Source organism: Myotis daubentonii, chromosome 4, assembly GCF_963259705.1.
Source record: "Myotis daubentonii chromosome 4, mMyoDau2.1, whole genome shotgun sequence".
NCBI lineage: Eukaryota > Metazoa > Chordata > Mammalia > Chiroptera > Vespertilionidae > Myotis > Myotis daubentonii.
Window position 1 is genome coordinate 7,172,755 of NC_081843.1, and position 14,259 is coordinate 7,187,013.

The 14,259-nt window shown below is 43.5% G+C and overlaps 1 protein-coding gene across 17 annotated transcripts in view; it reads left to right on the top strand.

Moving 5' to 3' along the window:
* Nucleotides 1–14,259, top strand: part of TNRC6A (trinucleotide repeat containing adaptor 6A) — a 94,784-nt gene that overhangs the window by 62,600 nt on the left and 17,925 nt on the right. For 10 of the 17 annotated variants that reach the window (XM_059692106.1, XM_059692109.1, XM_059692113.1 and 7 more), the window contains 8 exons: nucleotides 2,479–5,055; nucleotides 6,327–6,503; nucleotides 7,389–7,564; nucleotides 8,733–8,765; nucleotides 10,261–10,341; nucleotides 10,627–10,678; nucleotides 13,584–13,726; nucleotides 14,108–14,254. In XM_059692106.1, coding sequence (XP_059548089.1) covers nucleotides 2,479–5,055; nucleotides 6,327–6,503; nucleotides 7,389–7,564; nucleotides 8,733–8,765; nucleotides 10,261–10,341; nucleotides 10,627–10,678; nucleotides 13,584–13,726; nucleotides 14,108–14,254 — 3,386 coding nt within the window. The remainder of the gene's footprint in view (nucleotides 1–2,478; nucleotides 5,056–6,326; nucleotides 6,504–7,388; nucleotides 7,565–8,732; nucleotides 8,766–10,260; nucleotides 10,342–10,626; nucleotides 10,679–13,583; nucleotides 13,727–14,107; nucleotides 14,255–14,259) is intronic. The other 7 variants (XM_059692114.1, XM_059692116.1, XM_059692111.1 and 4 more) reach the window with 6 other exon arrangements.

Sequence of the window (14,259 nt, forward strand, 5' to 3'; positions counted from 1 at the left end):
GCTACAATGAAGCTCTTTTTTTCCCATTATATTTTCTTGTTGATTATTCCTGGAATATGGAAAACTATTATTTTTAAAATGTCAATCTTTTTTGTTTCTTTTCTACTATCTTTACCTCATTTTGGGGTCATATTTCATTGGTTAGTATTTCCAGCACAAGGCTGTTTAGTGGTGCTGATGACAAATATTCCATCTTTTTCTGGTTATGGGAATGCATCTGATGTTTCATTGATAAATTCCAGGTCCCTCCCTCTATTTTCAGCTAGGATGGTTTTGTCTGATATTCCCAATCTTATATTCTTATTCCTGCTGAATGGATGTGGCAACACATATACACGCACACACACACACACACACACACACACACACACACACACACACACCAACCAAAGAGCAAATAATGGCAACAGAAGTACTTTTGCTATAGCCGATAAAGAGACGATGATGGTGGCTTCATTGCTTTAGATTTGGAGAAAAGTGGATGAATTTGGGACTTGGTGACGTTTGAATTTGCTGTGCACAGGAAGGAATCAAGGATAAATCTTACCGAGATGAGGAAAATGAGTAAATAAGTGGGATTATTATTTTCTTTGGGGAGAAGGTACTTCGAGGGGGGGCGGTTCCCTGTGCTCTAGTGTTGCTTCGAGGACTCAGTGACAAAGTGCCCATGAAGCACACGGGCCGTAGTGCTGAGTAGTGTTGCTGGTAGTTCAGGTGCTGGCATGCTGATTTCTTTTTATCTAGTATGACGGACTGGCTTTTTGATACCCTTAATTTCCTGTGGGTACTGAAAGATGTCAGCTTAAAAAAATGGTTCTTGCCCAGCCATTGTGGATCAGTGGTTGAGCATCAACCTGGTTCACGGTTCAATCCCCAGTCAGGGCACATGCCTGGGTTGCGGGCTCGATTCCTGGTGGGGGGGCATGAAGGAGGCAGCCGATTAATGATTCTCTCTCATCATTTTTTTCTATCTCCCTCTCTGAAATATATATTTTACATTATATATATATATATATATATATATATATATATATATATATATATATATATTTAAAATGATTCTTAAACGGAGTAAAAATCAGTCACTTATAGAACTTTAAAATAAATCTATGTTGAATTATGTATACATTTTTGGTGTCTCTGTAGTAGTCCTTTTTTCTGCTACTCTCTCTCGTTCCATCACTTTTTGCTGCTTAACAGTTGTGCTTTGAGAGAAAATGATGTTACTAATAGGAACTGATTTTTCTATTAGTAATATCCTAATAGTGAGTTACATTTATTTTCTAGGTCTACAACCCAGTGGTGGGTTCATTAGATATAGGGCATGACTTGAACATGTGTGTTAAAAGCACTGCAGCCCGGCTGCCGTGGCTCAGTGGTTGAGCATTGACCTATGAACCAGGAGGTCAGGATTCGTTTCGATTCCTGGTCAGGGCACATGCCCAGATTGTGAGCTTGATCCCCAGTGTGGGGCGTGCACGAGGCAGCCGATCGATGATTCCCTCTCTCCCTCTCCTTTCCTCTCTGAAGTCAATAAAAATATATTTAAAAAATAAATAAATAAACAGTTGTTCCAAGAAAGAAAGGCTAGGGAAAGATTTCCTAATATACAGGAGTGGGCCAAAGTAGGTTTTACAGTTGTGAATATGTGACACAGTTTATTCTTATATTAGTTATTAATTATTGTATTTGTATTGCAACTGTAAATGTACTTTTGTCCATCCCTGCATTTCTAATACATTTCCTTAAGTCTGGCCTGTTCATTTGCCCTTACCCATCTGCATCTCAGACTCTTTTCCCATGTCGGGTCTCTAAGCCTGGATTGCTTCATACACACTAATGCATTACTACCACCTCATCCTTCCTCATTTGAACTTCTTCTACTTGCTGATAAGTTAGGAATTAATTCATTCAGCAAATATTTATTGAGTAGCTCTTATGTTCCAGATACTGCTCTAGGCTCTTAGGACAACATTGGTGAGCAAAGTGCAGACCTCCCTGCCTGAGTGGAACTGATTGGTGGATGTGATGTAACCATTGCCCTTGTAACCGTACTGCCAAGTTTTGTTTTGTTTTTAAGAAATTAGTTCGTCTTTTTTAAAATTAATCAATTTACTTATTTTTTTTTAATCCTCACCCAAGGATATTTTTCCCTTGATTTTTTTTTTTTAGAGAGAGAGTGGAAGAGAGAGGGAAAGAGAGAGAAACGTTGATGTGAGAGAAACACATCGATTGGTTGCCTCCTGCACACAGCCAGGCCAGGGAGGACAACCAAGGTACGTGCCCTTGATCGGAATCGAACCCAGGATCCTTTGGTCTACAGGCCGACACTCTATCCTCTGAGCCAAACCGGCTCAGGCTGTACTGCCAAATAGTAATATCTTGTTGATGTTGAGTAGCCCCATACATGTATCATAGCCACATACATGGCTAATCAATTTTTCAAAAACTTCATAAACTTTTGTACTTTTATTTTAGATACTAACCACAACGCTTCCGGATCTCATTATGAAAGTTCACAGCGGGGACCTGTGTCGTCTTCGAGCAACTCCAGCACAGACGCTAAGGATGCTGCTGTAAACCACTCCCCCGAGAAAGCAGCATGGCCCTTGGTCCTCAGTGACCCAGAGTTGGCTTCGGAATGCATGGATGCTGACTCTGCCTCCAGTACCGAGTCAGAAAGAAACGTCACTACCATGGCTTCAGGGAGCACAGGTGGTGAGAAAGATGTCCTTCGAAACAGCACTGGACTTGGTTCCCAAAACAAGTTTGTGGTCGGTGGCAGCAGCAATAGTTTGGGTCGTGGAAGTAGTACTGGGCCCTGGGGCTTCTCCCATGGAGCCGTAATAAGCACATGTCAGGTCTCTGTGGATGCTCCTGAAAGCAAGTCAGAAAGTAGCAACAATAGAGTGAATGCTTGGGGCACTGTAAGCTCTTCATCAAATGGAGGGGTAAATCCAAGCACTTTGACTTCAGCTAGCAACCATGGTGCCTGGCCAGTATTAGAAAACAACGGACTTGCCCTAAAAGGGCCTGTAGGGAGTAGTAGTCCTGGCATCAATATTCAGTGCAGTACCATAGGCCAGATGCCTAACAATCAGAGTATTAACTCTAAAGTGGGTGGTTCTTCTACCCATGGTACCTGGGGAAGCCTTCAGGAAACTTGTGAATCCGAAGTAAGTGGTACACAGAAGATTTCATTCAGTGGTCAACCTCAGAATATCACCACTGAAATGACTGGACCAAATAACACTACTAACTTTATGACCTCTAGTTTACCAAACTCCGGTTCAGTACAGAATAATGAGCTGCCCAGTAACTCGGGGGCCTGGCGTGTGAGCACAATGAACCATCCTCAGATACAGGTTCCATCGGTTATGAATGGCACTTCCCTTCCTCACCTTAGCAATGGAGAGTCAAAAAGTGCAGGCTCTTATGGTACTACCTGGGGTGCCTATGGTTCTAACTACTCTGGAGACAAATGTGCAAGCCCCGACGGCCAAGCTGACGGTGACACTGTGAACACAACTCTGATGCAGCCTGGCGTGAATGGGCCTGTGGGCACGAACTTTCCAGTCAGCTCAAATAAAGGAGGAGGCCTGTGGGAGTCTGGGGCCACAAATTCCCAGAGTGCATCCTGGGGAAGTGGAAATGGTGCAAACTTGGGAGGAAGTCGAAGAGGATGGGGAACTCCTGCACAAAACACTGGCACTAATGTACCCAGCGTGGAGTGGAGCAAACTGCCTGGCAATCAGCATTCCAGTGACAGTGCAAACGGCAACGGTAAGAAGTTTACAAACGGATGGAATTCTACTGAGGAAGAGGATCAGGGTTCTGCCACATCTCAGACAAATGAGCAAAACAGCATGTGGGCCAAAACAGGAGGTACAGTGGACAGTGAAGGTAGTACAGAGAGCACTGGACGCCTCGAAGAAAAAGTAACTGGGGAGACTCAGAGTAGAGACAGAAGAAGAATTGATCAGCACACATTACTCCAAAGCATTGTTAACAGAACTGACTTAGATCCACGTGTCCTATCCAACTCTGGTTGGGGACAGACTCCAATTAAGCAGAATACTGCCTGGGATACTGAGACATCACCTAGAGGGGAAAGAAAAACTGACAATGGGACAGAGGCTTGGGGAAGCTCTGCAACACAGACTTTTAACTCAGGGGCATGTATAGACAAGACTAGCCCTAACAGTAATGATACCTCATCTGTATCGGGGTGGGGAGATCCCAAGCCTGCTCTGAGGTGGGGAGATTCCAAAGGCTCAAACTGCCAGGGGGGGTGGGAAGATGATTCTGCTGCTACAGGAATGGTCAAGAGCAATCAGTGGGGGCATTGCAAAGACGAGAAGCCCATGTGGAATGATTCACAAAAGAACAAACAGGGCTGGGGTGATGGACAAAAGTCAAACCAAGGGTGGTCTGTTTCTGCCACTGATAACTGGGGAGACACATCAAGGAGTAACCATTGGGGTGAGGCTAATAAGAAATCTAGCTCAGGAGGTAGTGACAGTGACAGGTCTGTTTCTGGTTGGAATGAGCTTGGTAAAACTAGTTCTTTTACTTGGGGAAATAATATAAATCCAAATAATTCATCAGGATGGGATGAATCTTCTAAATCTAACTCTTCCCAGGGGTGGGGAGATCCTCCAAAGTCTAGTCAGTCGCTGGGTTGGGGAGATTCGGCAAAGCCAGTCAGCTCTCCAGACTGGAACAAGCAACCAGACATTGTTGGGTCTTGGGGAGTCCCTCCGGCTCCAGGCAAACCCTCTGGTACAGGCTGGCTGGGCGGACCTATTCCAGCCCCAGCAAAAGAAGAAGAACCCACAGGCTGGGAGGAACCATCCCCGGAGTCCATACGGCGCAAAATGGACATTGATGACGGAACCTCAGCGTGGGGAGATCCCAACAAATACAACTATAAGAATGTGAACATGTGGAACAAAAATGTCCCGAATGGCAGCAGCCGCTCAGACCAGCAAGCACAGGTGCACCAGCTGCTGCCGTCTGCAAGTGCCATCTCAACCCCAGAGGCAGGCGGCTCCGGTGAGTTGTTACTATGTGGAGTCGGATGGTCTTACAAACACTTCACAGGACTGTGGGCCTTGTTTCAGCTTACTTTGATAAGATGTGTTTGACAGTATTTGCTGTGCACACAGAGGCCTGCTTTACTCTAACCCAGAAGCTTATAGGGAAGAAAAGTATAGGTAAGGTGTTCACCATCAGGGAGCAGCTCTGCCTTCAGCAGATTGGGTGGAGTCCTGCACACTTTGTTCTGTTAGGAATGCTGCCGAAGGCAGAATTGGAAAGGTGGTGTCGGGTGGGGATGCTGTACACTTATCTCAGTTATTCTGAGTCAAGCTGCACTTTTTCTTCTATTATTGGAATAAAACATCCTCAGAAATACAGCAAGTGTTAATGACCATGCTCTAAATACTAGGTACTACGTTTGGCCTTAGCAGGGATTGATCTGAACAGGCATGAAATCCAAGTCCATTAGATGCATTGTGTATGAGTGTGTGTGCCTGGAACATTTGGCAGTGCCTTTCGAGTATATTCCCACTTTCCCTCATAAGGAACTGATTTCTGTCTGCAAATTATCTTGACAGTGACATTTTCATTAGGTGTCATTGGAATGTATTGTCTTAGTTATTAATTGGATGTGGCAATAGGAGTGTTTTCATGAACAAACCTTTCAATGCCCAATTTTTATCCTGAATATAATTTATTGAATTAATTTAACTAGTTTAATTCTTAGAAGAAACAGCTGGGTATCCAATGGGGAAGGCTGTTCTGTTGTTGTTTTTTTAAACATGTTTATGGCTTTGCCTTTCTTTGCTTTGGACAATTTAATAATATTTCAAAATTTTTAAGAAGCATTGTCCAGCACATAGAAACGTAGGGTGCCTTTTTCCCAAATGATGATGATGAAAGGTTGCATGTATGGTAAACATTCTGTACACTCACTATCACCCAGCATGATCACCTGCTTTAATTCACTAGGTGTAGTTCAGACAGACTTGACTTTTCAGGAATTAAATTTATCTTCTTTAAAGGAGATGACTTACCATGAATAAGGTTACTCAAAAGAATCTACTCTATACCCAAAGGGCACTTACTGCAGTTAAAGTACAGTGATGGGAAATGACTTGTCTTTACATACTATAGATGCCATTTTTTGCTCATCACAGGATCACTATATAATACATAAATGTAAAGTTCTTCATCTTTTGTTCCCTAAGTATTCCTTATTGCCTCTGATTCCACTGTACCTCCCTACCATGTGCTGATGACTTCTTTTCCCACACTTTCTAAAGGCTGGGGTGAGCCCTGGGGGGAGCCTTCTACTCCAGCCACAACTGTGGATAATGGTACTTCAGCATGGGGTAAACCCATAGACAGTGGTCCCAGCTGGGGGGAACCCATTGCTGTGGCATCCAACACTTCCACGTGGGGCTCCAGCTCTGTTGGTCCACAAGCGTTAAGCAAATCTGGTAAGTTACCGATAACCCCTGGCAGCTCTTTTATAGCAGTGGTGATCTCATTGAATATAGTTGATTGGATCATGTCTGTCATTGTTAAGGTAGCCATGTATCCTCATACTGGATGCCACTCACTATTTGGCTCTTTGAATTTGTAACATAGTTTGCTCTTTATCTTTTTGAATTTTCCTATCTTTTCTCAGTTTCCTTAGAACTGCAACTATTAATGATTTGCATGTACTTCACCAAGTCTAAATTATGTTTTACCAAATTAGATTATCTGGAAATAGTCAAGCAGCTGTCAGGCTATCCAGCATGAGAGACGGAATATAATAGTCACAGGGACACATAGACCAACTGTCTGGCACAGGTTCCAGATGATTCCCTGGACATTGTACAGAAGATGAGCAAATTTCAGGAAGGACCCGGTATTCAGATGAGCATTGTCATTGTCCCATAGATTGTGTATAGGACGCACCGTAGAAATTCCAAAGGCCGAGGGTATAGACAGGATGCTTTCTGCATGTGACCTGCAATATTTTTGGCCACTCGCCCTGAAAATATATATGAAAATGAACTCTTCTGAGTTTCATCTATCTTCTTTGTCCTGTGTGTTGCCATGCAGGTGAAGTGCATGCAAACAAGAATGCCGCTATGGTCCCATGTTGAGGAGCCCTCGGATTTGTAAAAGCATGGAAAATTTTTTTTAGGACTTTCAATAAGAATAAATTCTTGCTTAATGAAACTTTTAACTCAGTATTGCTATGCAAATTTGGGAAGGGAAATAAAAGGGGGCTTTTTTATTCCCACACCCTGCCCTCTTACTGTATGCTCATCCTCCAGAAAAAGTTGTTTTATTAAAGTACGTTTTTCTTTGTATCACAAATCCACAACCAGGACCAAAATCTATGCAAGATGGCTGGTGTGGTGATGATATGCCATTGCCTGGAAATCGCCCCACTGGCTGGGAAGAGGAAGAGGACGTGGAGATTGGAATGTGGAATAGTAATTCATCTCAAGAGCTTAACTCGTCTTTAAATTGGCCACCATATACAAAGAAAATGTCATCGAAGGTAACCATTTCAAGGGCAGTGCCCTTGCAACTTTAAATTCCAAAGGTAGTTTACCCACAGAAAGTTAATGTTCTGCCCATTTATGGCAATCAGTATAGTTCAGGCAGTCCCCAACTTAGGCATAGCGTCCTGTATGGGCAGCCACCTAGGAAAATAAGACCACAGGAACTTCCTTTCTCCCCACTGCTACAGCTTGGGATTTCTCTCCTCCTCCCCTCCTACCAGTGCTGCCTGGGACAACCCTTCACCGTAAGGTGTTGCCTGCAGTGGTGAGGAGGAAGAGAAGGGCAAATCTCCATGTTGACTCTTGCCATCGCACTGCCAGTTCATCTCCCATTCCACCTCCTCACCTGGAGTGTCCCGACTTCCCCTGTACCCAGAGTCCTCCTCCTCCTCCTTATCCACTCATTACCTTTGCCCCTTTCCCATCCCAAAAGGTTCTGTGACAAAAATCCCTAGGAATGAGCCGAGCTCACTTTTGCTTTTATATGTGGGCAGATCTTATTCCCAGACCTGGCTGTACATCAGAATCATGTGGGATTTCTCAAAAGTACAGTTTCCTGTATCCCAGGCCTACTGTACTTTGGAAATTGAGCCACGTTATGTGTCCTAGACAAGCTTCCCAGTGTTTATGCTGCAGAGCCAGGCTTGAGAAGCACAGGTGTAGAGCTCTGGTTCTTAAGAGGTGGTGTTGGATGCTGGTGTCTGATTCTCCTGGAGACCGTTTTCAAAACAAGTGCCCACTCCCCCAGGTGATTCTGATACATCCTCCCCACCCTGCTTGAAACTTCCTTTTTGAGAGACCCTAGGAGTCAAGTATTTTGTAGTACAACTACCTGACTGCCAGGGTCCCTCTCTTTTAATCCTGGGATTCTAAGTCTAGGACCTGCCATTTTCATTAAAAAACTTTTTTATTTGGCTGAATTTGCCCATTGCCTCACCATAGAGCTTATGAAGTGCTTTCCCATATTTCACATGAATCATTTGATCCTTTTAACCTTCTGAGATAGAATATTGATGAATTTCAGACTAGAAAAAGTGGTGACTTGCCCAAAGTTGCATAGCTAATCAGTGACAGAGCAAGGACTTAAGTTTAGATCTTCCAGCTCCAAACCCCGTGTTCTTCCCACTGGACCATGCTGTTTTGTGACTTTGTCTTTCCTTACAGGGTCTGAGTGGCAAAAAAAGGAGAAGGGAAAGGGTGTGTAGCCTTTTTACTCTTTCTCCTTTGTTTCTACTAGTAAAAATCTTTTAGAAAACAACTGCAAACAGTTATTTAGCCTCTGCTGTGTGCCAGGTACTGTGCTTGGTGCTGGGGGTTCAAAATACTAATCTAGCTGCACCTTCAAGGAGCTCAGCGTCTAATGCAGTCATTAGGAGCTCTCTAAGCAGTGTCAGCTTGACATTGGAACATGCCTGCGGGGGCGGCGGGGGGGAGTGTTTTAAGGAAAATAGTTGCTTGACATGAGCAAAATGTAGATTTTTTTAGGAGATCTGGCTATGTAGTTAGACTAAGGGCAGATTGTAAAGGGTTTTCAGTACCATGCCCAAGAATTTGAACTTTAGTCTGTATAAGTATGGAGTCAATGAAATTGAATAGGAGGTAGCATTGGTTTGACTTTTTAAATTAATTTCTTTAAAGAACTTTAACCAATGATAGGATGAAAGATAAATTGGAAGAGGAAAGACCAGCATTAGGGTCTGAATTGGGAAGCAAGAATGGATACATAGTGGAAGGGACTGATTTGAGAGACATTGGAATAGGACAGAAGTCCTTGGCAACCAGTCAGTCTTAGGGTGGGAGTAAAAGAGGAAAAGGAATCAAAGACACTTCAGAACCTCACAAAGGGTTAGGTGCTTGCTTCAGAGACCTGCCTTTAGGGGGAAATTAAGCCGTGTTCTGTTCCACAGTCAGAAGGAACAGGTAGTAGCATTGGGGAAGGGAAATTAAGGTAGCAGACTGGGAATGGTCCTGTGAGCTTTACATAAGTGGGAGACATTGGCCCCTGTGGCTTCCAGTCTCCCTGTCTACCACCCTGCTAACCATGGACCATTCATTCTCTCAACTCACTTTCCAAAGTAGATTCTGTGTGACCCATATCCCAACCAGCCTCCGAAAGCCAACACCAACTAGGAGGAACCCCAGGTTTAACTGCTGCTGGGGATGGTGTATTCTTGGCAACACAAATTAAAATTTTGAAATGCTTTACATATGGAAACGTATTTTTTCAAGTATAGGGCACGTAGCATAATTAGATTATGGGGTAAGCTGGTTTCTTTGGGCTAACCTGAGCACCTGATGACTGTGTTCACTTTGGTTTGGTCTGAGAACTCTAAAGCCAAACTATAATTGACCCTTCAGAACACAGTCTATTTGAAAACTAGAAACTGAGCAGTTCTCTTTTATTCTGAGGCCCATTTTGTGGGTCATGGAGGCCCTTTGCTTCTGTCTTTTCCTTCTGACTGCTTGCCTTCAGGGAGTTCTCTGTACATTACAGCTATACCAGAGGACTGGAGCAAAGGAAGTTGAAAATCCAACAAGTTGATTTAAATTTTTAACAACTCTGTTCAGAGTTGATTGGAGGAGAAATTGGCTAAAAATGAGAGTTGAGAATTGTCTTAGTTTATTAATCCATCGCTATACCCAGATAAATAGAAATGGCCATGGCATCTTTCTACTCTTTTATTTTACAAAGGGAATGATGAAGGGTGGAAACAAACAAGAAGAAGCATGGATAAATCCATTTGTTAAACAGTTTTCAAATATCAGTTTTTCGGTAAGTGTGTTCTGTTTTCTTAACAAATTCTTTATCTTTGAGTTCCCATGAATAAACTTGAGGTTAGAGTAAAATTGGCCACAGAGCCTTTATTTTTATAGTTTGAGCTAATGAACTGTAGTCACTTATTTAAAAAGGCTTTTTTTATTAGGCAGTGAAAAAATGAAGTTTTATGATGCACTTGAATTTCACAAATAATGAAATGCCAAGTAAAATTCTTCATTTTTTATTTATTTTCATTGATAAATTAAGGTCTGCTAACATGCTGCTTTTTCTTAACTTCAGAGAGACTCACCAGAAGAAAATGTGCAGAGCAATAAGATGGACCTTCCTGGAGGTGAGGGAAATGGAATGAGTTTGAGTTTATGTTCATTCCGATGGACAGACATGTCTATGGCATGGTCCTGCTGAAAATGCACTGGCCTCAGCCACGAATGGAAGCTGGGCTCCGGGGGCAGAGTCAATATGCATATATATATATATATATATGTATGTATACTGTGTGTGTACATAATTTATGTTTTTTAATCCTCATCCGAGGATATATCCATTGATGAGAGAGAGAGAGAGAGAGAGAGAAAGAGAGAGAGAGAGAGAGATATGTGGGTGGAGAGAGAAATTTCTATGAGAGAGAAACATCGATCAGTTGCTTCTGGTATCCACCCCACTAACGGGATCAAACACGCAACCTTTTTGGTGTACAGGATGATGCTCCATCCAACTGAGCCACCCGGGCAAGGTGTATAGATGTGCCTTTCAGGTGCAAATCACTGTGAAACTAAGGGAGTGATAACATCAGTCTGAAGTATGGAATTACAAAATTTCAAGCAGGAGAATGACATGATTTGGATTCATGTTTTAGAAAAATAATCTTGGCTGTAGATTGAAGATATCTTAGGCCAGAAAACATTGGCAGCAGAGGACAGACAGAAAGATACTAAACACAGCAAAACCATTAGATATTTGTTGCAATAAAGAGTGGAGAGTTTCCTCCACACAGAGTTCTCTCTCTCTCTGCCACTTGGCTTGCTGTTGTGTCGGTGAGTGTGGTGGACGGGGAGCTCGAGCTAGCTGGAATAAAGACTCTTTGCTTTTGCATCGGGGAAAAAAAAAAAGAGTGGAGAGTTTCTAAGCTCCAAACCAAGACAGTAGGTGTGAAAAATCTAATTCAGTGGAGATGTGGGATTTAGAATCAACAAAAGTTGAACCAGTTTGCTGTGGAGGGTGAGGGTATGGGTTTGGTAAAAGGTGATCCCCAGTGTTCTTGCCTGGGCAGTTCAGCAGTGGTTGCATTAAGTCTGAGTCTAGGCAGGAGAGGGAAATTACATAGTAACTTGAACAGGGAAAGTTTAATATAAATATAAATTAGTATTGTAATAATGGTGGTTTGGCCAATAAGAGGTAAAGAGAAAGAATGTGAGTATTCTACAGAATATATAGAGAGCAGATATAAGGAGAAATCACTAACCTTGGGCCTAAGATAGCCTGCCCCACCCGCCTCACCCCAGGGCTGGGATCAAGACTCTTGGACATGCCCTAGCTGGTTTGGCTCGGTGGATAGAGTGTCGGCCTGCGGACTGAAAGGTTCCAGGTTTGAGTTCAGTCAAGCTCACATGCCCGGGTTGCAGATTCGATCCCCAGTAGGGGGCATCCAGGAAGCCCCCGATCAATGATTCTCTTTCATCATTGATGTTTTTCTCTCTCTCTCCCTTCCTCTCTGAAATCAATCAAAATATATATGTATTTATTTATATATTTATATATAAAGGACTCTTGGACATGGCCTTAGCTCAGTGCATGGCAGAGAAGTCACTGAGGTGTCGCCCCTGTGGGACTATTGGAAGCCCACCTTCTAGAGGAATTGTCTCCTTGGAGGCGCTCTGCTGTAAAACTGCTTGGGGCTGCTGGCAGGTGCTGCTAGCCAGTGGTGAGCAGGCATGGCCAGAGCCAGAGCCAGATCCGGGCCAGCCCACTGGCTGTGCTGCAAGGGGGGCGGAGGGCCGGGGGAAGGGGAGCCCTGGGACCAGGAAGCAGCCTTTCCTCCGACAGTGTCTCCCTGCACCTCTGCTGAGAGCTTCAGTGTCTCTGGCAAAGGAAATGATGTGGAAACCAACCGCATTTCTAAAATGTGTCTACTCTAGGAATATTTTTGTTTTGTTAAAAGCTTTTCTTTTCCACTTGCCTGGAATGAAGGTAGGAAATTTTGTGGTGGTGGCAGTAACATGCCTCAAAGGACAGCAGCTGTAAAGAAATTGATGGGTGAGATTGGAGGACAGAAAATATGGAGAATGAGAGCCAGGGAGATGGAGAAAGGGATTTTCAAATCTGTATGACTGGTCCGGTGAAGGAAGGTCTGGGGGAATGTGCTTGGTGTCACCTGTGAGAGGTTATGCTTAAGAGCAGGCAGTTAAAGATGTGGGACTACATGCAGGCGTGAAGTCAAAGTGGATGTTTGTATTTGGGGAGCACATGAATGGGAGTGACTGTCGACACCTTGGCAGCAAAACAGTAAGGGAAGCGCATTTGTAGAGAGAGTACACTCAGTTTCTCCGCTTTGACTGAGTCAGCCTTGGCATATCCCCGCATTGAAGAAGCAAAGGAAGTGGGCCCAACTGTGGAGAGAGGGGCGAAACCAGGGTGGGCATTTGGCGAGGACGTGGAGGCAGACAGCAGGGTCCACGTTTAAAGATTTGTTGAAGTATGATGGTAGCTGGGGGCTGGCTATTTCAAGCAAAGGTGGTTTTGCAGGATGGGAGTTTCCATGAGAGGAGATCCTATTTGTTGCAAAGAAATCAAAATGAGGAGATTAATGAATGGGTAAAGCAAGACCTGTCTGGCCTCCAGCCTCCCCATCTGCTGGCAGGAGTGAGTAGGAGCTGTGGGCACTAGATTGGAAGGCACAAAGCACATAGAAGACGCCTGGCAGTGTGCCATGCTACTGTTCTCTTATTGTCACTGGAAACTGTTTATTACAAAATTAACCAGACTAACGATGACCAAAGATGTCTTAGCCTTCTGCTTTCGAGGTCACTGGTTCAGTAAAATAACAGTGTTTTTTACTGTTGGCTTGTGAGGAACACAGGGTTTACTAAAGGCAAGTGCATTTGTTTCCCACGTCCGTGTCCAGGCAGAAGACAGGTCAGTTTGGGAAGGGAGGATTTTGCTTTCCACTGCAGATTTATCTGAAACCAAATAGATTAATTGTCTTCCTACTGGATAATGTTATTTCCTGCATTTGTTAGGAATGTTACAAGACAAACGAATGGAGATAGATAAACATAGCCTAAATATTGGTGATTACAATCGAACGGTCGGGAAAGGCCCTGGTTCTCGGCCTCAGATGCCCAAAGAGTCTTCCATGGAGCGCAGCCCTTATTTTGATAAGGTGAGCTGTTTCTTGTTTTACCCCTGAGGCTAATACACCAAGACACTGAATAGCATGATTTTCTCATTCACTGTTTACAACATTTCATGTAATATAAAGTGTTAAGATCCAGTGCCAAATCCTCTTACTGGATTTGTAGTTCATTGTCTTTTCTATGTCTCAATTTATCACAGGGATTGCATTTGTATTTTCTTCTTAACCCCATAAAATGTGTTTGGTTCTTTTTATGTGCTCTAGAATTAACACTAATCTGATCTCTTCTGTTTTCTGCCTGTTTCCTGTTGATGCTGGAATGTCATGTGACTTCTGTTCCTGCAATGATTTCTCCCTTCCACTTGTTTGCTTGGCTGGTGTTGCGCATCTTTCTGTCTGTCCAATCAGGATGGCATTGTAGCCGATGAATCCCAAAACTTGCAGTTTATGTCCAGTCAGAGCATGAAGCTCCCCCCTTCAAACAGTGCACTGCCTAACCAGGCCCTCGGCTCCATAGCAGGGCTGGGTATGCAAAACTTGAGTTCTGTTAGACAGGTAAG